Source organism: Hylobates moloch, unplaced genomic scaffold, assembly GCF_009828535.3.
Source record: "Hylobates moloch isolate HMO894 unplaced genomic scaffold, HMol_V3 SCAFFOLD_10, whole genome shotgun sequence".
In the NCBI taxonomy this organism is placed as follows: domain Eukaryota; kingdom Metazoa; phylum Chordata; class Mammalia; order Primates; family Hylobatidae; genus Hylobates; species Hylobates moloch.
The window spans coordinates 101,933,175-101,956,979 of record NW_026652285.1 but is presented as its reverse complement, the minus strand read 5'-3'; the positions used below and the strand labels follow the sequence as shown (position 1 = coordinate 101,956,979).

The window sequence follows — 23,805 nt, the reverse complement described above, 5'->3', positions numbered from 1 at the left end:
TGTTGGCAAGGCTGTTCTTGAACTCCTGACCTCAAGTGATCCCCCTGCCTTGGCCTTGCAAAGTGCTGGGATTACAGGCATGAGCCACCAGGCCCAGCCCATCTCAGTGACTTTTGACACACGCATTCACCTGGGTAATCACCACCCAGGACAAGATGTAAACTATTTCCAGGGACTTCTGTTGTCCTCATTGTTGTGGGCACACTGCTGTAGTTCCCGTGGGCCTCAGGACCAGGCCACAGTGAGTGTCCCCCAGCCCCCAGCACTGGGCACACACCATCTCCTGTCCCCCACCCTCTGCAAGGCAGGGGACACCAAGCCCATCTTACAGGCAAAGAAATAGAAGCTCAGAGAGAAGTGACACCACCATCACCGTCACCCCCAACAGCCACAACAGCAGCTTCCATTGGCCAAGGGCAGCTTCAGGGAAATTCTTGGCCAAAGATCAGAGATTTTTGTCCTCCCTGGCAGGCCCTGGCTTAGCAGGTTCATTTCAGTAGACACTGAGGAAAAGATTCCTATCTTGAGATCACGTCCATCAGTTATACGAATTCCCCTACACAGTCTCTCTTATTTTCGGCTCAGTGTAGCAGGAGGTGATCATCTGCTCTTTGCCCCAAGCTGGTTTCCCCAGCCTCTGCGTTCTATCTTGTTATTTCATAAGACCAGTCAGGGAAGAGCCACTCTCCCTAGTCCAAGGAGGACAACCAAAGGGCCCCTCCTGGGCTGTGTCTGGTCCATGATTCTGGGGGGTGATACAGCCACCAGACCCCAACCTCATAACTGAGCTTTTTGACAAGGAAGGTAGCTACCTGCAGGGGTTCCCACGGGCTGGGGGCAAGAGAGGCAGGGATTCTCTCTTCTGCCACAGAAATATCAGCCAGAAGCGAGCTTGCACAGCTCCTCCGACAGACAACCAGAGATAAAACGTGTCTCAGGACATCTTGTACTTTCCATGTTCCGTCCCTGATGGTATGGTGACCTATCATTTATCTTGTGGGGCCGGGACAGCCTGGCCTGGCAGTTCCCCATGGGAGTCAGTTTATCAAGCACACCCTTTGTTCGGATACAGGACTGCTTGGCACACAGCAAATGGGCAAGGCACCACCCCCACCTTGCTCGCACCCACCTCCCCCAGCAGCAAGGGCAGGGTTTTCTATGAGTCTCCCTCCTGACAACCCTACTAGGTAGGGATCATTATTCCCTTTGAGCAGGAGGAAACGGAAGCTCAGAGGCTGATACTGAATAGACCGCCTACCGTGTTCCAGGGGCTTAATAATTATTTAGCTGCCACAACTGCTCTGGGGAGTGACTTAGGGTCAACTGCATTTTACAGCTGAGGAAACTGGTTCAGAGGACGAAACTGCCTGCCCAAGACCACACAGCTACAGCAGAGGGCTGGCTTTGGGATTCGAGGCTGGCGAAATCTAGCTCTGGCCAATCTTCCCTTTGATCTCTGCTGCTTTGGGACATAGGTTTGACTGACACAGCTGTCCCTCTGGGCAGGTGCTGTCCCGAAGCACCCGGTCAAGCCCAAGAGTGAAGCAGGCATGGGAGACTGGTTTCTCCTTTCCCCTTTGCCCCACTTCCCCAGGGCACCTCTCAGCAAAACCAAACGTGTTGGCAAAAATAAATGAGCAAGAACCGTGTACAAGATCCCTGCCCTTCTGGCCGGGCGCGGTGGCTCACGCTTGTAATCCTAGCACTTTGGGAGGCCGAGGAGGGCGGATCACGAGGTCAGGACATCGGGACCACGGTGAAACTCCGTCTCTACTAAAAAAAAATACAAAAAATTAGCCAGGCGTGGTGGCGGGCGCCTGTAATCCCAGCTACTCGGAGAGGCTGAGGCAGGAGAATGGCGTGAACCCGGGAGGCGGAGCTTGCAGTGAGCCGAGATCGCGCCACTGCAAGGTGGGTGGTCATGATGTAATCCAGATTTGGAGGCCGGGTGGGTGGTACAAGGTCAAGAGTCGAGACCATCCTGACCAACATGGTGAATCAAAAATTAGCTGGGCGTGGTGGTGCGCACCTGTAGTCCTAGCTACTTGGGAGGTAGAGGCAGGAGAATTGCTTGAACCTGGAGGTGGAGGTTGCAGTGAGCTGAGATCACGCCATTGCACTCCAGCCTGGGTGACAGAGCAGGAGTCTGTCTCACAAGAAAAAAAAAAAGATCCCTGCCCTTGTGGAGGTCCTGCCAGAACCCGGGGAAGGGGGCAGGATGCAGCAAGGTGAGGATTTTTTTTGAGACAGAGTCTCGGTCTGTCGCCCAGGCTGGAGTACAGTGGTGCGATCTTGGCTCACTGCACCTCCACCTCCCAGGTTGAAGTGATTCTCCTGCCTCAGCCTCCCAAGTAGCTGGGATTACAGGTGTCTGCCATCACATCTGGCTAATTTTTGTATTTTTAGTAGAGAGGGGGGGTTTCACCATGTTGGCCAGGCTGGTCTCGAACTTCTGACCTCAGATAATCCGCCCCCCTCGGCCTCCCAAAGTGCTGGGATTACATGTGTGAGCCACCTGGCCAAGGTGAGGATTTTGAGGTGAGGGATTCAAAGAATCTTAGGAAACAAACGTTGATGCTTTCTTTCTTTTTTGAGACAGGGTCTTGCTCTGTCACCCAGGCTAGAGTGCAGTGGTGAGAACATGGCTCACTGCAGCCTCAGCCTCCTGGGTTCAGGTGATCCTCCCACTTCAGCCTCCTGGGTTCAGGTGATCCTCCCACTTCAGCCTCCTGAGTAGCTGGGACTACAGGTGAGCACCACCATGCCCAGCTAATTTAAATTTTTTTTTGTAGAGACGGAGTCTTCCTATGTTGCCCAGGCTGGTCTTGAACTTCTGACTTCAGGTAATCTGCCCCCACCTCGGCCTTCCAAGGTGCTGGAATTACAGGTGTGAGTCACCGTGCCCGGCCCAGTGATGCTTTCTACTGAAGAGTCAGTTGATAGGTCTTTCGGGGAGATCTTGTGAAGAAGAATCAAAGCATTTGACTGGGGAAAGAGTCCCAGGATAGTCAAGTGATGCTCAGGAAGTCGGTGGAGCCACGTGCTGGTTCCCCATCCCTGCTATAGCAAATTACCACAGACTTAGTGGCTTAAAACAACACAGCTTCATTCTCTGACAGTTCTGGTGGATGAAGCCTGAAGTGGGTCTCACAGGGCTAAAATCAAAGTATTGGGAGGGCTGCGTTCTGTCTGAATGCAGAGAGTTTGTTTTGTCCCCTTTTCCAGTTTCTAGAGGCCCCTGGTATTCCTTGAGCCATGATCTCTCCTTCATCTTCAAGGCCAGCAGGGTAGCGTCTCTCCTGTCTGACTCCTGTTCTGTCCTTTCATCTCCTCTCTTAATTCTGCGTCTGTTTTCATATCTTTTCTCTAATTCTACTGCCTCCCTCTTGGAAGGGCCCCTCTGATTACACTGGGCTCACCCAGATAAACTAGGATAATTTCTCCCATCTCAAATCCGTACTAAATCCCATGTGAAAAGTCCCTTTTGCCACTTAGTCACAGTCACGGGTTCTAGGGATTGAGACATGGCTGTCTTTAGGGGTGGAGGGTGTCCTTCAGCCTGCCACAGATGGCAAAGTCATGTCCTTGTGGCTGCAGCTCCATTGTCCAGGCTGAGTGTGGGGGTGCATGGCATGGTTCTCACGCCCACCACCTACCCTGACCCTGTGGAGGTGGGCAGGAGGCAGCGATACTCACCACGTGCAGAGGTCCTGCCAGGTGCCCCGTCTCATCATTCCCTAGAAGGCAGGCAGCACCACGTGCTCCCACACTACAGGTAAGGAAACAGCTTTGAAAGAGATTTGAAAGTGTTTGAGGATTTGCCAGGAAGGAGGGATCCAGAGCCAGGGACTGGGTCCGAGACACCTCGAGACTCTCTGCTTCTTAGAGCTCCAGGGGCTGCTTGTCTTTCTCCTCACAGGAGAAGGGGGCCCTGCTACCGCTGCCGTGGGGCGGGGCGTGGGCGGTGCTGGCTGCAGAAAGGCTCTCTCCGCCCCCTTTGTGCTTTCCCTGCAGGCTGCTCCTCTGTCGAGCTGATCGCACCCACAGCTGAGCTTCGCTGGCCAGAGATGCCTGCCCACAGCCTAGCGATGAGCAGCCCGGCCCTCCCGGCCTTCCTGCTCTGCAGCACGCTGCTGGTCATCAAGATGTACGTGGTGGCCATCATCACGGGCCAAGTGAGGCTGCGGAAGAAGGTACGTGCCTCCCTGGGGGTCCCCTGCCTGGGTCATACTTGCTTCTCTCCGTGTCCTGTCAGGAAAGCCTCGGGATAGGGAAACGTGGCCAAGGTGTGTGCAGGGCTGGGAGGTGGGCACCTCTTCCAGCCCCGCCGGGTGGCTCCCTGCCAGTCCTGCGTGTCAGCAAGGTCTGCACCTTCTCCTCTCTGGCTTAAGAGCACTTACTCGCTTGCCGTGCGACCGGGCTGAGTTCTTGGCATGGAGAGAGCCAGCGAGTGTCTGTGAGAGAAGCAGGTTCTGGAGGGTGGAGTGTGGGAGCGTGATAGCACAAAGCCTCTGTCTAACCTGGTGGCTTCCCGGCACGGGAGGTCTGATATCTGGGTGGAGTGGGAACCGGCAAAACAGGAGTCCGAGAAACGTTGAAGTGGAAATTCCCAACTCCTGGCAAGTGTCACTGACAAGCCCACTGCAGCCTCCAGAGGCCGGTTCCCAGCCGGGCACCGTCGGGGTGCTCAGTGAGGAATTTCCCCACTAATCCCAGCCCCTGAACCAAAACAACATTAATGAGTCCCAGAGCTGGGCCGGGTTAAGTTCCAGTAGCATCTGTCACACCAGACGGCGAGTCTGCAGTCATAGGCCGAGCTTGTCGGCTGTCCTGGCGGCAGAATGCAGAAAGACCCCAGGCACCTGTTACTTCCTCCCCAGGTATTTTAATAAAGCAGTCATTTCCTGAAACTGTCTCTGTCTTCCCCTGTGTCCAGTTCAAAGGCGAGGCGAGGCGAGGCAAGGCTGGCTCTGGCACTGCATGCGGGTGGATCCTGGGGAGTGAGGATCTTGGCCACAAGCCAGGCTCAGGCCCTGCTGCAGGTACAGGCAGGATTAAAGGCAGGGCAGCTGCCCAAGTGATAGGATCCCTGGAGGCTATAGCACTTCTGTAGGATCCCCGGAGGCTACAGCACTGATGGCTTCTGACTTCTCCCTGCCTTGGCTAGTCCTGGGATATGGGATCCGGGCATCAAGCAGAACAGCTGCATTCACTCATTGAATCCTTCCCAGAGGGCCGAATGTGAGCGTGAGGCCCACAGCTGAGCGTGAGATCCCCGCCACAGCCCTGAGGGGCAGGGGAGGCGCCATAGTCATCCCGTTTTCTAGGTGAGGAACCTGGGCGCGGAGAGGAGACATCACTTGTGAAGGTCACACAACCCCACAGTTTGAACTCTAGTGTCCAGCTTCAGAGCCCACATCCTGTCTTGGAGGCGGGGGTTTCTGTTTTGTTGTTTTTTTCTGCTGTCCAGGCTGGAGTGCAGTGGCATGATCTCTGCTCACTGCAACCTCCACCTCCCGGGTTCAAGTAATTCTACCGCCTCAGCCTCCCCGGTAGCTGGCATTACAGACGTGCACCACCACGCCCTGCTAATTTTTGTATTTTTAGTAGAGATGGGGTTTCACCATGTTGGCCAGGCTGGTCTTGAACTCCTGACCTCAGGTGATCCACCCGCCTCGGCCTCCCAAAGTGTTGGAATTACAGGTGTGAGCCACCACACCTGGCTGAGGCTTCGGTTCTTAACAGCAGGCCAGCGATTCCTTTATTTATTTATTTATTTATTTATTTATTTTAGAGACAGGGTCTTGCGCTGTGGCCCAGGCTAGAGTGCAATTGTACGATCATAGCTCACTGTAGCCTCGACTTCTCGGGCGCAGGTGATCCTCCCACTTCAGCCTCCCAAGTAGCTGGGATTATAGGTGTGTGTCACTGCTCCTAATTTTTTGTTTTTGGTAGAGATGGCTTTTGCCATGTTGCCCAGGCTGGTCTCAAACTCCTGGGCTCAAGTGATCCTCCCATCTTGGCCTCCTGGAGTTCTGGGATTACAGGTGTGAGCCACTGTGTCCAGCTGTGATTTCCTTTTAACATGAATTCAGGGAAGGGAGGAGGTGAACCTGTCCCAGAGCCTTTCTGCCTGATTGGCAGGGACACCACAGAAGGAAACCGCCACTCGTTGGGCTGCTCCTGAGGTGTTCCTCATGACAACGTGGCCCCCTCTTATCTCTGGGTGCTAAGTGTCATCCAGGAAGGACTTGCTGGAGGTGACAGTCACAGGCCCTGGCTCCTCCACCCACCAGCCTGGGGACCTGGACAAGTCTGGGAGCTCAGTGTCCTCATCTGTAAACAGGGGTCGTGACAGCGGTGCCAGGAGAATGCAATGCCCCACCAATGTTTGTCCTTAAGACTTATAAGTAACTGAAATTAACATGAGCACAGCAACCTCAGGTCACTTTCAAGGGACAGCAACCAAAGGCTGGCCTCCACCCCAGCTAAGGTGGCACCTCGGCCGCTGACACTGGGGGCTTCCTGGTCTGCACTGCAGCTGGCTCTGACCTGGCTGACTTGTATTTGAGTTGTATCTCCCGGGGGGAGCAACTCCACGGGCAGTGGACTCCTAAAGGCAGTGCCCACTGTATGCTGAGGCCCCTTGAAAGATATCACGGATCCACGGACAGAGCCTTCGGTGTTGGTGATTCACTGATTTAAGGGCCAGCAGAGAGGAATTTTGGGTGTGAAGGTTCCAATCTCGAAGATCTGAGCTGCATTCTCCTCTGGGGTAGGGCAGGGCAGGCCCACCAGGAAGGACAAACCATCCCTTGGGGGACAGTCATGAGTCAGAAGCACAGGATTTGCCATCAGCTGAACAATTTACAAAACCTGCTGCTGAGATTCAGGCTCTGCTGTGGGCCTGGTGGGGTTTGACTGTCTGGATGCCAGCAGGGAACAGTGGAGCAGGAGTCATGGGCCTCCGATGATCGCAGTGTGACTTTATGTCTCTGCTTTCCAATGAGAGAAAGTGACAATTCACTGAGCACCTCTTTGTGCTAGGCATTGTCCTAGCGGCTTCTCCAGGTCTCCCTCTCACTCGTCACATGGCACATGAGCTGTGATTTCTCCTGAGTTTTCAGAGTTCAGGATCCTGTGGTTAATCAGCACGGAGCTGGGTTTTCAGCCCAGGGCTCTCAAGATCTTCTCATGGCTTTTAGTGCAAAGTCCAAATTCTTCAGGTGCCGCCAAGACCCCTGATGACCCCTGTACCTTTATCTTGGGCCCCTGTCCCTTGCCCTCTGTGCTCCAGTGTGCTGGTTTTCTGTTCTTCACACATGCCCGGCTTCTTCCGGCCTCAGGGCCTTTGCACGTGCTGTCCCTTCTGCCTTGAATGTTGTTGCTCCAGCCCTCCCTTCATCTGGTTAATGTCAATGCATCTTTCAAGCCTCAGATTGTTTGTTTTATTTTTTTTGGAGACAGAGTCTGGCTCTGTTGCCCAGGCTGTGCAGTGGTGTGCATGTGGTGACAGTGCAGTGGCGAGATCACAGCTCGCCGTAGCCTCGACCTCCTGGGCTCAAGAAATCCTCCTGCCTCAGCCCCCCTGCCAAGTAGCTGGGACCACAGGTGTGTACCACCACACACAGCTAATTTTTGTATTTTTTATAGAGATGGGGTTTCATCATGCTGCCCAGGCTGGTCTTGAACTCCTGAGCTCAAGTGATCCACCTGCCTCGGCCTCCCAAAGTGCTGAGATGACAGACACGAGCTACTGTACCCAGCTTGTTTGTTTTAGAGATGGGGTCTTGCTATGTTGCCCAGGTTGGTCTCAAACTCCTGGAAGCTCAAGCAATCCTCCTATCTTGGCTTCCCAAAGTGCTGGGATTACAGGTGTGAGCCACCACACCTAGCTTGTTTTAGAGATGGGTCTTGCTATGTTGCCCAGGCTGGTTTTGAACTCCTGGGCTCAAGTGATCTCACTGCCTTGGCCTTCCAAAGTGCTGGGATTACTGGTGTGAGCCACCTCATCCAGCCCTAAGCCTCAGCTTTCATGTCACTGCCTCAGAGAAGCCTTCTCAGACCCTCAGACTGGGTCAGGTCCCACGTAAACATTCTCAAGGCCAGCCATGTCTTCTCCTTAACAGATGAGACACCCTGGCCTTCCCTGGTTCATAGGCAACTCCCCTATCAGACTGTGAGCTTCATAAAAGCAGAGACAGGGGGCCTTTTCACGGTGAGCTACCAGCCCCTGGCTCAGGGTAGGAATCGTGGATGATGGTTGGATGGGCGTGTGTGTAACTGCACCTCTGTCCTGCCACTGTGAACTCTGGTCATGGACAAAACATAGCCCCAGGCGACTGGGCCGTTTGTCTCACGAGGAGTGACTCTCAACTGGTATATTTCAGGCCTTTGCCAACCCCGAGGATGCCCTGAGACATGGAGGCCCCCAGTATTGCCGGAGTGACCCCGACGTGGAGCGCTGCCTCAGGCAAGTACTTCGGGCCCCCGGCCTGGCCACACCTGGCCACGGCCTGCCCTTTCAGACCTTCTTCCGCGCACAGGGGCTTGGAGGACTCCCAGGGGCTGAGGTTTTCTGTGTTCCTGATCTTCTCTGACTGTTTTACTTTATTCAATGATTTAATTTAGAATGAACTTTGGAAAAGTAAGACGTGGTCATGACTCACAATTACAAAGGGGAAAGGTGTCTTCAGTGAAAATTCAGTCTCCCTCCTACCTCTGACCTCCAGGCACTACGCAATTCTACTGGCCAGGGGCAAACACTCCTGATAATGGCCATGCATCTTCCCACAGAGATTTTCTGCATTTACAAACACGTGTGCCACGCTTTTCCCGTTCTGCCCCATAGAATCACCCTTTATCCACTGGTCTGTACTATGCTTTTTTTTTTTTTTTTTTTAATATGGCAACAGAGATTGTTCCCTATCGGCTCACAGAGGAGTTGCATTCACTGTATGGGTGCTCCAGTATTTATGTTGCCACTCTGTTGAATGTACAGCCCATAACTTCCCTAATCGATTCCCCTGCGATGGGCATTTGGGCTCCTTCTGTGTTATGAACAGAAGGCCTCGACACCTCTTTTTTTTTGAGACAGTCTCACTCTGTTGCCCAGGCTGGAGTGCTGTGGTGCCACCTCGGCTCACTGCAACCTCCGCCACCCAAGTTCAAGCGATTCTCCTGCCTCAGCCTCCCGAGTAGCTGGGGCTACAGGCACGCACCACCATGCCTGGCTAATTTTTGTATTTTTAGTAGAGATGGGGTTTCCCTATGTTGGCCAGGCTGGTCTGGAACTCCTGACCTCAGATGATCTGTCCGCCTCAGCCTCCCAAACCGCTGGGATTACAGGCGTGAGCCACCGCACCCAGCCTCAACACTTTTTTCATTTGCCTTTATGGATATGTGTGAGCAAAACTGCAGGATGCAACAAAATCATTTCCCACTACTGGTGGGGGAGCCATTTTTCCATCCCTCTAACAACTCAACTGACAACTCATTGTATTGGCATATTTGGGTGGATCGCTACCAAGGTGATAGGTGAAAATTTATATCACATTTTCGTTTTGCTTTGCACTTCTTTATTCTTAGTGAAGTTGAACATCTTTTCATATGCTTAACATTTCCCCTGGTCAATTAAAATGAATTTCCTCATTATAAAAATTAGAACTCATTACAGACGATTTGGGCAATACTAAAAAAACACAGAGACAGAAAGGAAAACCGCTCACAGTTCTAATCACGGTTCACACTTGCATCTCTCTCCTCTTTGTCTTCTATATCTAAATATTTTTCATAAAATTAGGCATGCATTAGGTACACCCAATTTGGAGTTCTGATTTTCTTTTATGAACATTATGTTGCGAACACTTTCCATGTTGGTAAATGTTACTAAAAAAATTATTCTTGACCAGATGTGGTGGCTCACGCCTATAATCCCAACATTTTTGAGGGCCGGCAGATCACTTGAGGTCAGGAGTTCTAGGCCAGCCTGGCCAACATGGTGAAACCCTGTCTCCACTAAAAATACAAAAATTAGCTGGGCATGGTGGCACGGGCCTGTAGTCCCAGCTACTAGGGAGGCTGAGGCGGGAGAATGGCATGAACCCAGGAGGCGGAGGTTGCAGTAAGCTGAGATTGCGCCACTGCACTCCAGCTTGGGGGATAGAGCGAGACTCCATCTCAAAAAAAAAAAAAGATTCTTAAAAAACTGGCTTCGTAAAATCCCATCAGAGACTAAATGCTAATTTCACATAATCACAGTCAATATTAAAATTTTTTTGGCAGTTTCTGCTCTGCCATCTTTTACCAGTTAGCTGGAGAGTGAGGCGGTGGCACTCCAGGGGTTGGGGTCATCGTAAGAGCTCGAAGGGGAAGTGGGGAGGACGGGGAGCTGGACAGGCTGAGGCCGGAGACAAACTGTTACATGGGTCTCAACACATTCCCCTGCATCACAGGCAGAAATGGGTGGGACACTGTCATTTAAATAATACAAATTTCTTTCACTTGAAAGAAAGTCTGTGGGTTTTTTTTCTTATGTTTTTCTTGGCCATTGACAATAATATGTCCACTTGTGGTTTTAAAAAAATTACAGACCTGTGTCATGTAGGAAGTGAAATTCCTTGCTATTTTACCCTTTCAAATCCTTCATATGAGGCCTGTCTCTCCATTAATGAGCACTTACTATATCCAAGACACTGTGCTAAGCACTGGCTGTACTTTCATGAACAAAAGCCTTCTCCATACACGACTTCCATTGGTGACTCTTGTCCCTGGCTGTCTCGGCCCTCCTGGACAGTGGAGAAGGATGAGATGAGCTGTCCAGGCAGCAGGAGGCCAGGATGGTGGGTCACCCGGGGCCAGCTCACAGCAGCCACCAAGAGCATGCGTTTTGGCTCCTCCCAGGCTGCAGAGCTTTTATGTAGCAAAGCTTTCATGTGGCACACGAGTGGCCAAGTGGCCTTACAGATACTTGGTTTATTTTTACTGGCTGAAACCATGCCCTATGGAGAGACAATAGACCCGGGTGGTGCCCAGACATTTCCACCCAACCAATCTTTTTTTTTCTTTTTTTTTTCTTTCTTTTTTTTTTTTTTTTTTTTTTTTTTTTTTGAGACAGAGTTTCGCTCTTGTCCCCCAGGCTGAAACGCAATGGCACGATCTTGGCTCACTGCAACCTCCACCTCCCAGGTTCGAGCAATTCCCCTGCCTCAGCCTCCCGAGTAGCTGGGATTACAGGCACCTGTGACCATGCCAGCTAATTTTTGTATTTTTTTTTTAGTAGAGACAGAGTTTCACCATGTTGGCCAGGCTGGTCTCAAACTCCTGACCTCAGGTGATCCACCTGCCTTGTCCTTCCAAAGTGCTGGGATTACAGGCGTGAGCCATTGCACCCAGCCCAAAATAACCCATCATCTATAGTACTGGGGTTTAAATGGTTGAAATTCATTTCAGCAGTTTCTGAGTGCCTCTTCTCTAATAATACTTTATAGCCATTTGGTGAGGACTTACTGGAGGCAAACTGTATACTGGGCCCATGTCAGACCTGGGGAGTGCCTGGGTCCCCTGGGCCCCTCCTCCGCCATCTGATGTCACAGAACCTCATGGAAACTTGAGTGTGCAGAACTAAGAGAATTCTATATCCTGCCGTCTGCTACCGGAGAACTGGCTGGAACCCGAAGGGGGAGACCACCTGGAAGCAAAAGTTGGTTAAATATTAGACCAGGGTTTATGGTATGATTCGAGTCACCCTTCTGTCAAATAGGAAAGCACTTCAGTCTTGGTTCTTGGAGCATAAATCTGCCTTGCAGGTTAGCACATGCTGGAGTTCAAATGTGAGCCTAGTTCTGGGAGAAGCCAGGGACCAGCCACCTTTTCAGGATACCTATCCGGAGTCCCTGGCAATGTGCATCTGGGCCGGAATCTGAGGTTGGGTGTGTGGAACTGCACGGAGGGGTTACCTGTGTGGTCCCAAAGAAGGGAGGCAAACGTGCAACCTAAGCTTGGAGCATTTCTGTTTGGAGCGTATAGACTTAAACTGAGTAAACTGGTTTGTCAGGAAATTGGGTCCCAGAATGTCAGCCCGAGAAGTCCCTTAGATGCCATCCAGCATGTACATTTTGTACATAGTGAACGCAGTCCCAGAGAGTGAGAGATATTTGCCTGAGGCCATGGAGCTAATAAGCACCACAGCAGAACTGGAGGTTTCCAGCCTAACACTCCCTTCCGGCTGCACCATGAAGTGCTCAAAAAAATTTTTTTTTTTTTGAGATGGACTTTCACTCTTGTTGCCAAGGCTGGAGTGCAATGGCGTGGTTTCGGCTCACTGCAACCTCCGCCTCCGGGGTTCAAGTGATTCTTCTGCCTCAGCCTCCTGAGTAGCTGGGATTACAGGTGCCTGACACCACGCCTGGCTAATTTTTATATTTGTAGTAGATGCAGGATTTCACCATGTTGGCTAGGTTGGTCTCGAGCTCCTGACCTCAAGTGATCCGCCTGCTTCGGCCTCCCCAAAGTGTTGGGATTACAGGCGTGAGCCACCTCGCCCGGTTTTTTATTATTTTATGATTTTTTTTGTGACAGGGTCTTGCTCTGTCGCCCAGGCTGGAGTGCAGTGGAATCCCGGCTCACTGATGCCTTGACCTCCTGGGCTCAAACGATCTTCTCATGTCAGCCTCCTAAGTAGCTGGGACCACAGACAAGTGCCACCATGCCTGGCTAATTTTTACATTTTTATTATTGTAGAGACGGGATCTTGCTATGTTGCTCAGGCTGATTCCAAACTCCAGGGGCTCAAGTGATTCTCCCACTTCAGCCTGAGATCACAGGTGTGTGCCACCACACCCAGCCCCATAACGTGCTTTTGATTCATTTGGCCTGAGCATCTGAGGGCACTCAGAAAGTCTGGCAAAGCCAAGAGGGTGAAATGAGCTTTAGCGAGTGTCCAGGACAGGGCTGGTGATGGTGATGGAGGAGATGGCGGCTTGCGTAAAATCTCCCTACTCAGCTGAGCACAGTGGCTCACATCTGTAATCCCTGCACTTTGGGAGGCTGAGGCGGGTAGATCACCTGAGCTTAGGAGTTTGAGACCAGCCTGGCCAACATGGTAAAACCCCGTCTCTACTAAAAATATAAAAATTAGCCAGGCATGGTGGGGCTCACCTGTAGTCTCAGCTACTCAGGAGGCTGAAGCACGAAAATCGCTTGAACCCAGGAGGTGGAGGTTGTAGTGAGCCAAGATCACGCCACTGCACTCCAGCCTGGGGCACACAGCGAGACTCTGTCTCAAAAAAGAAAAAAAGATCTCCCTACTCAGTGTCCAGGAGTGTTGTAAGCACTTTCCAGGAATTCACTCACTTGGCACTCTGAGGAGGGGCCTGGCACTCTCGGCTCTGCTTCCGAGGCTGTCCCTCTACGGGAAGGTGATTTCACTGTCTTGTATACCTGCCTTTGAAACGAAGCAGGCACTGCATTGTATCAACCCTGATACAAAGTCAAGGAAATTGCCACCGTGGATGCCAGCAGGGCTGGGGGAGGGAGGAGGAGACCCTGTGGAGCAGCCAGCAGCCGTCCCTGTCCTGGCCATCTGGGGATCACTGTCCTCACCGCTGTCACCTATGCAGGAAAATGCAGCTGGTGTGGAAAAGTCTGTGGAGGGTGAGGGCAGGCCTGATGCTGCAGGAGGCGATACAAGTCCAGTCTAGTAGGAATTTGCTTTGGGTGGCTTTTACCTTAAAAAATGGTTATGATTTGAATGATGCATTTCACCCGAGCATGTCTGTGGTACGTGCCTGCCTCCATGTCTCTCGGTTTGGAGCCTGGAGGTGGGAGGAGGGAGGTGAGCTTTCTCCCATCATTCCTTGGTGTCTCCATTGCTCCCTGTCCCTGGCCACTGCGGCCTCGGAGGGGCCCCTCTGAGGTTTGAGACAGACCAGACGAGGGAGGGAGGGCTGGGCCAGCCCCAGGGGCTGACAGTCAGAGCTCCTGACCACCTCTCCTCCCACGCTAGTGACCGCTGAATTGCTGCCCAATGGCTGGAAATAGAAGGTGGGGCTCAGTCCCCGCTTTTTCTGCAAGGCCTGCTCCTCCCCAGCCTGCAGACGTGCCAGGCAGAGCAGGATCCATGTCTGCCATGAACTTCCCGTCTTGTTCCTCCTTCCCACCCTGTGTTCCCCACCTTCTTTCCTTCACCCACTCTTCAGGGTTTGGCTATGTTTGTGAACTATCTGTACCATGATTCTCTTAACAGCTTTCCAAACATTGACTTACTCTTTTTTTTTTTTTGAGACGGAGTCTCACTCTGTCGCCCAGGCTGAAGTGCAGTGGCGCAATCTTGGCTCACTGCAACCTCTGTCTCCCAGGTTCAAGAGATTCCCCTGCCTCAGCCTCCCAAGTAGGTGGGACAACAGGCACCTGCCACCACGCCTGACCGATTTTTGTATTTTTAGTAGAGATGGGGTTTCACCATATTAGCCAGGATGGTCTCGATCTCCTGACCTCGTGATCCGCCCGCCTCAGCCTCCCAAAGGACTTACTCTTAAAATATCAACACATACTTTAAGGAATAGCTGAGTGAACGGGTTGCATATGCTGGTTGTGCTTTTCCTGAAACTTTCAAATAAACATTACAAAACTCCTCATCCAGGTGGCACTCCCTTGTGAATCACTTGTGACAGGCAGACCTCATTTTGGGAAATAATAAAAAATGAGTTTTCCAAGGGTGTCCCTCTAATCAGCCTGTAGGGGGATGTGGATACCCACAGCTCGATTGCCAGAGGACGGAGTGATTTTTGTTTTGTTTTATGTTTTGGTTTTTTTTTTTTTTTTTTGAGACAGAGTCTCACTCACTCTGTCGCCCAGGCTGGAGTGCAGTGACACGATCTTGGCTCACTGCAACCTCCACCTCCCAGGTTTAAGTGATTCCTTGCCTCAGCCTCCCGAGTAGCTGGGATTACAAGCACACACCACCATGTCCAGCTAATTTTTTTTTTGTACATGGGATTTTGCCATGTTGGCCAGGTAGGTCTCAAACTCCTGTCCTCAAGTGATCCACCAGCCTCAGCCTCCCAAAATGCTGGGATTATAGGCATGAGCCACTGCACCCGGCCAAAGATGGAGTGATTTTGGAGGAACACCTATTGCCTTTCCTCATCAGTCCTGGTAGGGGACTTACTTGACAGGGAGGTGGCCCCAGTCTTTGGTTTCTCCCTCTCTTTTATTTTATTTGTTTATTTTTTTTGAGAGGGAGTTTCCCTCTTTTTGCCCAGGCTGGAGTACAATGGCACGATCTCAGCTCACTGCAACGTCCGCCTGCCTGGTTCAAGTGATTCTCCTGACTCAGACCCTTGAGTAGCTGGGATTAGAGGCATGCACCACCACGGCTGGCTAATTTTGTATTTTTAGTAGAGACAGGGTTTCACCATGTTGGTCAGGCTGGTCTCAAACTCCTGACCTCAGGTGATCCACCCGCCTTGGCCTCCCAAAGTGCTGGGATTACAGGCATGAGTCTGTAATCTCCCTCTTATGTCTTCCCTGAGGGCAGTACCCCAGGATCTATCCAGAGCCAGCCTCTGACACAGGCAGGCCACAGTGTTCCCCACCGCTGGGTGAGAACTGCCCTGCCACAGACTTGCTTTCCTTGTGTCTGGGTTGCACGGTCAGGATCTGGGGGAAAAGGAGAAGAGGGGTTCATATCAGTCTCGGGATACCAGGGGCTGTGTCCTGAGTTTGGCCTGAGAAAGAGCTAGGCCCTGCTGGATTTACAGGAGTTTTGTACACTCAGATTGAATTCCTCTCCCGCTCTCGTTCTGCCCCACTCCCTCTTGTGCACCGCACTGTAGCCATGGGCTCACTTTTCTGCACATTGAACACACTGTGCTTATTCTGACCTCAGGACCTTTGCACACACTGGTCTTCCTTCTGGAATGCTTTTCCCCTGCAGGGCCAGCTTCTCATCATTCAGGCTTCCCTGCCCATCCCCACCCCAGGCACGCTGCAGAGCTTCCTACAGTGTGGGGTGGCCAAGCACTCCAGGTCCCCTCTTTTCTTTTGGTCAGGCCCACACACCATCACCCTGGCCCAAGAATCGTCTTGCCAGTGGGAGGGAAGAGGAGGACCCTGCAGTGGGTCCCCACTCAGTGCTGCTAGTCTGGGCCTGGCCCGAGGATACGGTGTTATTGGTGGAATGCATGTCAGCAGGAAGGCCTGGAGAACATGCTTCTGTTCCTGCACCTCACACGTGTGGCCTGTCCTTGGGGAGGTCATGCCCTGGACACTGCATTCCTGTTTATTTGAGCTTCCAATGTGGCAATCTACGGGTTTAGGTGCTCATTCAGTCTCTAATTTATGGGACTTAACCTCCCCACCCTTCATAAAGGAAGCCGGCCATTAGTAGGAGTCTGGAAAATGTGAACCAGCAGAAGTGGGTGAGTTTTCTGAGTTTTCTTTCTTGGTCATTTATTTACGGTGGCGTTATACAGAGCCCCTCCGCCCCCGCCACACATATGCACATGCTTGATTACTTTCAACCAAAAAAGAGGCAGGAAAGGATGTGTAAAATGAAGCGCTCCACCGGGGGCTGGCCATCGGTTGGCTCCAGTGAGTGGAAGCGGATCTTGTTATGATTGTCCCTGAAAGGATGGGTGGCACTTAGATTTAGGAGAAGAAGGAGACAGAGCCCGGCATTCATTTCAAAGGCCTGCTCTTGGGCTCTAACCCCTTCTACTCAGGAGGGGCCCAGGAAGCTGCATTCAGAAGGAGGATGACCTCGGGCCTGACTCAGAGAAGCCCTGCCCTGGAGGTAAAGAGCATAAACTCGAGTCAGAACTCGGTTCCAATCCCAGCTCCTCTACTCGTTGGCTCTGTAAAGCACTCAGCACCTCTGAGTCCCACTTTTCCTGCCTGGTGTCCAAGGGCTAGAGAGGAAGGCGGGGGAGAGTATGGCAGGAGTGGGGTCCTGGCAAGCCCTAGAGGTAAGGTAAGAGCATCCTGGACCAGTAGCTCTGTGACTCCCAGCCCATGACGTGGCCTCGCTGCCTCAGCTGCTTGCCAGCACAAGCTTGGAGCTGCCTTCTTCCGGACTCTGGGGTATCCATCTCCTTGACCTGGCCATGAATGGATTTGACTGTGTGATATGCCTGAAATGACCCCCAGTGGGTCAAAGCACCCCAGCTTCCATGACACTCTCAAAAGGGCCTATGGCCCCAAAGCTAACACCTGGCTGACCGCACCCCTCTTGTCTCCCCAGGGCCCACCGGAACGACATGGAGACCATCTACCCCTTCCTTTTCCTGGGGTTCGTCTATTCCTTTCTGGGTCCTAACCCTTTTGTCGCCTGGATGCACTTCCTGGTCTTCCTGCTGGGCCGTGTGGTGCACACCGTGGCCTACCTGGGGAAGCTGCGGGCACCCATCCGCTCCGTGACCTACACCCTGGCTCAGCTCCCCTGTGCCTCCATGGCTTTACAGATCCTCTGGGAAGCGGCCCGCCACCTGTGACCAGCAGCTGACGCCTCCTTGGCCACCAGACCATGGGCCAAGAGCCGCTGTGGCTGTACCTGGGGACTTGATGTTCCTTCCAGATTGTGGTGGACCCTGAGTCCTGGTTTCCTGGCAGCCTGCTGCGCGTGTGGGTCTCTGGGCCCAGTGGGCCTGTGTGTGTCTGTGTGTGTGTGTGTGTGTGTGTGTGTGTGTGTGTGTGTGTGTGTGTGTTGTGTGTGTGTGTGTGTGTGTGTGTGTGTGTGTGTGTGTGTGTGTGTTTGTGTGTGTGGTTTTTCCTAGACCCGTGACCTGAGATGTGTGATTTTTAGTCATTAAATGGAAGTGTCTGACCAGCTCGGGCCAGCACCTCGTCTTGGGTTGCGCGTTCCCGGTGTTCCCTGCTGCCCAAGCTGGCCTGATGCTCCAGTGCACTGGGCGTTCTTGCCGGTGACTGTCTAGAGCCAGTTTGGGGGGACAGGATCTCTAGCGCAGACACCAACGCGCCCTGGCTGGGTGTTAATCACACAGCAAGCAGCAGCCTCCTGCCTCCCGTTGGGGTGGGTAAGGTGGCATCTGGCGAGGGGAGCCAGGAGCACCCAAATCCTGCCCCGACCAGGTTACCCCTCCCTGCGGGGCCGCCCCGCCCGCGGGCTGCCATTATCAGCTCAGTCAACGAGGACACCGAGACTCCGGGAGGCCAGCGCCCGGAAGTGCAGGGCCAGGTCTGAAAGGCGGGGCTGCCAGGCTCCCAAAGTTCCTGGGCGGAGCCCCTGTGCTTCACGGCCTCACTTTCCCTGAACGCCCCCTCCCAGCACCCCGAGGCCGGAGCCCCTCTGACGGATGGGACCTGCCGTGCCGGGGGTTCTCCGGCAGCGCAGGGACCCCAGGCCCCGCCAGAAAGCGCTGTGAGGCCCCGGGTCCCGTTCGGAGCCTAGAGGGGAAACACTGCCCCCTGGTGGTAAGGGGACGCCTCTGTTTTGGGCCGCGGCGGCTCTCGGGAGAGAAACGGGAAGGGCGCGATCCAGTATTGAGCACCTACTGTTTGCTAAGCGTTGGGCTGGGCATACTAGTTGGATTTTTTTCCAACTTATGTCTGTAATGCAAGCACTTTGGGAAGCCGAGGTGGGAAGATCTGAGCCCAGGGGTTTGAGACTAGCCTGGGCAACAGAGCCAGATCCCCTTTCTACCAAAAAGAAAGAAAGAAAAAAAAAATTAGCCAGGTGTAATGGTGCCTGCCTGTGGTCCCAGCTACTCAGGAGGCTGAGGCGGGAGGATCGATTGAGCCTGGGAGGTTGAGGCTGCAGTGAGTTGAGATCCCACCACTGCACTCCAGCCCGGGCAACAGAGGGAAACGGTCTCAAAAAAAAAAAAAAAAAAAAAAAAAATACCCAAAACAATCCGAGGCGGGAGGGATTTCTGCTTTTTAGATGAGGAAGGTGAGGCTTTTTAGATGAGAGAGGCGAGGTTCATAGGAAGGAGGCTTGTGGGGGGGTCTCCTCACAGAGGAGAGGTGACTTGCCTGCTGTCCCTGGGCTGGGACACTCTAAGGCCAGAGGGAGGACAGGCCCCAGGGCAGGGGCCATCCAGGAGGCGAACCCAGTGTGCATTTTTGTTGTGGTTGTTGTGGTTGTTGTTGTTGTTGTTGTTGTTTTAGATGGAGTCTCACTCTGTCACCCAGGCTGGAGTGCAATGGCGCCATCTCGGCTCACTGCAACCTCTGCTTCCCAGGTTCAAACAATTCTCCTGCCTCCACCTCCCGAGTAGCTGGGATTACAGGCATGCGCCACCACACCCAGCTAATTTTTGTATTTTTCGGAGAGTCGGGGTTTCACCATGTTGGCCAGGCTGGTCTCAAACTCCTAACCTCAAGTAATCTGCCTGCCTCAGCCTCCCAAAGTGCTGGGATTACAGGCGTAAGCCACCGTGCCTGGCCACAGCAGTGTGCATTTTTATATTTATATTTTCCTTCCTGGGGAAAGAGGGGCTCTATGGGCAAAATAACCTGCTGGGAACCCATGGGACCCAGGTGAGCAGGGGCATCGGATGCCCATGGCAATACCGTGAACCTGGGGCGTGGGTGAAGGCTGGAGCCGCAGAGACCATGAGACCTTGAGGTCCCCTCCCCGGCACCGCCCCTGTTCTGTCAGTTTGCGAGTGCCTCCTCCGGGTGGGGTGGTGCCCGCCGCTGGGGTGGCAACCTTATCCTGCCCCCCGCCCCATGCAGCTCTAGCCTGGGGTGGGCAGGCTCCGCAGGACACCTGATGGAGGCAGATGGGGCCTTTTCACCCCTGCTGGGGAGCAGCTGCCTGGTGAGGGGGCAACTCACCTGCGTTGCGGGGTGAAAGACCGGTTTTAAGGGGACCGTCCAAGCCAAGAGAGCGAGGAGCAAAGACAAGAGCTTAGCAGCTCGCCCCAGTCCCCTCCACCTTGAGCCTGGGAAGTGGAGGGCGGTGGGGAGAGTTGGGGAGGGGAAGTGTGAGGGTTGATGGTGTGGAGGGGAGATGTACGGAGGGCTGTGGGGGTTGGGGGAGGGATGGGGTATGAAAGGGAGGTGTGGGGGGTGTGAAGAAGGGGTGGGTATGGAAGGGAGGGGTAGGGGTGGGGTGGGTGTTGGGGATGAGTGTGGGGGAGGGGTGGGTATGGAAGGGAGGCATGGGGTGGGGTGGGTGTTGGGGGTGGATGGGGGAGGGGCAGGGTATGGAAGGGAGGGGCAGGGGTGGGGGTGGGGGAAGATTGGGACATGGAAGGGAGGGGTGGGGTGGGTGTGGGTGTTGTGGGAGTGGTGCATATGGAAGGAGGCTTGGGTTGGGCTGGGTTGGGGGTGGGTGTGGGGGAGCGGTGGGTATGGAAGGGAGGTGGGGTGGGAGACAGATGGGCATAGAAAGGAGGTGTAGGTGTGGGAGGGACTAAAGGAATCAGCAGTGTGGGGTCACTGGCGCCTTCGGCCCTTATCAGGGAGTCTGGGGCTGTGGGTCACGCCGGGATGGGCTTGGCACGGCTGGCTTTGTTTCCTAAGGGGACCTCTGGCTCTGCTGTGGGAGGCAGGGGGTGTGGACAGCCGCGCAGTGGACACAGTGGGCAGTGGTGTGGCTCTTGCTTCCCCAGTGGCTCGGATAGTCCCCTGGCTGCTCGCCCAGGAGCTGGAGGACCCAGGTGCGGGGGAGAGAAGGGAGGGGCAGTACCCAGGATGGTGTCTGCGCTGCTATGAGGAGACCATTGAATTTTTTAAGGGAGAGGAGGAGGCCCTGGAGGCCTGTGCTGCTCCCACCCAAGATCAGACCCAACCCTCAGGGACGGGGGGCGGCGGGAAGAGGCCTCCTGGCTCCACAACCAGGGCCCCAGGGAGCAAGTGCTCGTCTCCCGGGCAGCAGTGGAGACAATGGGCCAGCGAGGCAGGGAGGGTATCTTATGGTTTTCTTTTTTCTTTTCTTTTTTTTTTTTTGAGACAACATCAACAGTCTTGCTCTAGCCCAGGCTGGCGTGCAGTGGCACGATCTCGGCTCACCACAACTTCCGCCTCCTGGGTTCAAGCAATTCTCCTGCCTCAGCCTGCCAAGTAGCTGGGATTACAGGTGCCCGCCACCACACCAGGCTAATTTTTGTATTTTTAATAGAGATGGGGTTTCACCCTCTTGGCCAGGCTGGTCTCGAACTCCTGAACTTAGATGATCCACCCGCCTTGGCCTCCCAAAGTGCTGGTATTACAAGCGTGAGCCACCGCGCCCGGCTCCTTTTCTTTTTTTTAACAGATGGGGGCGGGGGGAGTCTCGCTCTGTCATCCGAGTTGGGAAGCAGTGGTGCGATTGCAGCTCACTGCAGCCGTGAATTCCTGGGCTCAGGCAATGTGCCTGCCTCAGCCTCCTGAGTAGCTGGGACCACAGACGTGTGCACCACGCCTGGCTAAAGCACCTCATGGTTGATCACATCTTCTGAACTCACCAGAGGCAGAGTGGGAATTGGTACCGAGTGCAAGATGACCTCAGGCACCAGTGGGTTCTTCCTGACCTCATCTCCACGCCTGCGGCCCCCCATGCCTGCAGCCCATCTTCCTCCCAACTCCCCCCAGATTTAGCTCAACCCCTGGGGGCTGTCTCCTCCTTCCTGACCCTGGAGTTGGGGGTGCTGGGAAGGGTGGGCCTCGGCTGTCTATGGTCTAGGGGGGCAGAGGGCACTGAGCAGAAGCCTGGGGGGCCCAGAGCCTTGATTCAGGGAGGCAGGCAAGGACTTTTTCGTCTTGGGGGCAGTGAATGGGGCCCAGGTCCAGGCCTGCGAAGCTGAAGCTTCCCTGGTTGGGGCCCACTGTCTGGGGCATCTTCTCCCGAGCTCTGAGTGAGCAGTTGGAATTCATGTAGACCCAAGGCTCAGGGAACAGGATAGCAATCTGGGAGCCTCTTTTCATGATATGTCAGTGAGATCTCATGTTACAGAAGCCTTCATTCCCACCCCACACACCTTCTTAGGAGGAAGCCCATAGCAGGTGATGGCAGCTGTGCCCTGCCCACTTGGGCTCCCCCAGATCCCGTGACAGCCCCATAGAGGACCTCCTGGGGCTCCCTCGTCAAACAGGTTAATGAGTCTAATGGCTCAAGGCTTCTGAGAACCTCCCTGGTGCGTGAGGACCTTGAGGGTGAGGATAAGGGCAGGCAATGATGACAGTGGACAGAGGGGCCTGCTGTTCACCGCCTTGGATGCTGGTCTGCGAGGCAGGGACCGAACCTGGGGACCCCCTGGGGAGGCAGAGTCCACAGGATTGAGGGGATTCCTGGGCCTCTGTGTGTGTATCCTGGGAGGATGCTGCAGTTGGGAACAGGTTTCCAGGCAGGCCAGGCTGGAAGGTTGCACTGTTTCTAATTCAAGGCAGTCCAAAGAGGGGATTATCTGTTGGGGCTGGTAAGAATCTAGGCAGGCTTCCCAGGAGAGGCATCGCTTGAATTAAAACTTGTTTATGTTTTTAGGCTGGGTGCAGTGGCTTACTCCTATAAATCAACCCCAGCACTTTGGGAGGCCCAGCCAGGCTGATCATTTGAGACCTGGAGTTCGAGTCCAGCCTGGCCAACCTGGCAAAACTCCATCTCTATTAAAAATGCAAAGATTAGGTCGCATGCAGTGGCTCACGCCTGTAATCCCAGCACTTTAGGAGGCCGAGGCGGGCGGATCACGAGGTCTGGAGATTGAGACCATCCTGGCCAACACGGTGAAACATCATCTCTACTAAAAATAAAAATTAGCTGGGTGTGGTGGGCGGGTGCCTGTAATCCCAGCTACTCGGGAGGCTGAGGCAGGGGAATCGCTTGAACCTTGGAGTCGGAGTTTGCAATGAGCCAAGATCGCACCACTGCACTCTAGCCTGGTGACAGATTGAGACTCCGTCTCATAAAAACAACAACAACAAAACCACAAACAACAACAAAAACAAAGATTAGCCAGGTGTGGTGGCACGCGCCTATAATCCCAGCTACTCAGGAGGCTGAGGCAGGAGAATCGCTTGAACCCGGGAGGCGGAGGTTGAAGTGAGTCGAGATCGCACCACGGCACTCCAGCCTGGGTGACAGAGCAAGGCTCTGTCTCCAAAACAAAAGAAAGGCTTGTTTAAGTTTCTGAACTTGTTAATTATATGTACTTGCACATAATGGTCGATGTCACAGGTTTAGAAACTACAGGAAAGCTCACAGAGGGAAATCAACTCCTCCAGGAATCACCATGCGGAGGCTGACCCAGGCCGGGCTCTGGGCGCTCTGCGACTCCTGTTCAAGCACCTTGCAGTGAGGCCCTGGGTCACTGCAGTACCTCCCGACTGGATCCCTGAGTCTACCCTGGGCCCTTACGGTCACTCCCCACCTAGAGTCAGAGGCCCCCATCACCCCTGTGTGCAAAGCCCTCAGGTGGCTTTGATCCTGCTTGGAGGGAGGCCAAGTTCTCAAGAGGCCAGCAAGGTACCTCGAGGTCGGCGGTGTGCAGATCCCCTTTACCTTCTGTGTCTTTATCTCACTGCCTGTGTCCCCTAGGATGTGCACTCGAGGGGCACCGGGATTTAGGTCTGTGCTGTTCTCTGCCGTGCCTGTGTCCCTGGCTCCTGGGGCAGATCTGTTAAGTGAAGAAATGGATGTGAATGATGAGTGTGTACGTGCACGTGTGTGTGGATGTAATCAGAGGGCCACAGGGAGGTTCAGGTTGTCTTTCCCCCCACTGGACCAAATTGAAATTGAAGGCTAGAGTGTTGTTTATATTCAGGATGGAATTCGACAGCAAAAGATATTTACAGAGGGTTTCTCAGCATTGGGGAGACGCCAGTGTGTCACAGAGGTGAGTGCTGTCTGTGCTCGGGGCTCAC

General features: G+C 53.7%; 1 protein-coding gene across 1 annotated transcript; it reads left to right on the top strand.

Moving 5' to 3' along the window:
• Positions 1–4,020: 4,020 nt before the first annotated feature.
• On the top strand, positions 4,021–17,688 carry PTGES (prostaglandin E synthase). Its single transcript, XM_032165384.2, has 3 exons — positions 4,021–4,193; positions 8,391–8,473; positions 17,243–17,688. Exons 1-3 carry the CDS (start codon positions 4,068–4,070, stop codon positions 17,490–17,492), a joined length of 459 nt encoding a protein of 152 aa, XP_032021275.1. The 5' UTR covers positions 4,021–4,067; the 3' UTR covers positions 17,493–17,688.
• Positions 17,689–23,805: the final 6,117 nt, after the last annotated feature.

Coding starts and splice junctions, on each gene's coding strand:
- PTGES (XM_032165384.2), top strand. CDS start 4,068: ATGCCTGCCCACAGCCTAGCGATGAGCAGCCCGGCCCTCCCGGCCTTC. Junction 4,194..8,390: donor AAGTGAGGCTGCGGAAGAAG/GTACGTGCCTCC, acceptor GGTATATTTCAG/GCCTTTGCCAACCCCGAGGA. Junction 8,474..17,242: donor GACGTGGAGCGCTGCCTCAG/GCAAGTACTTCG, acceptor TTGTCTCCCCAG/GGCCCACCGGAACGACATGG.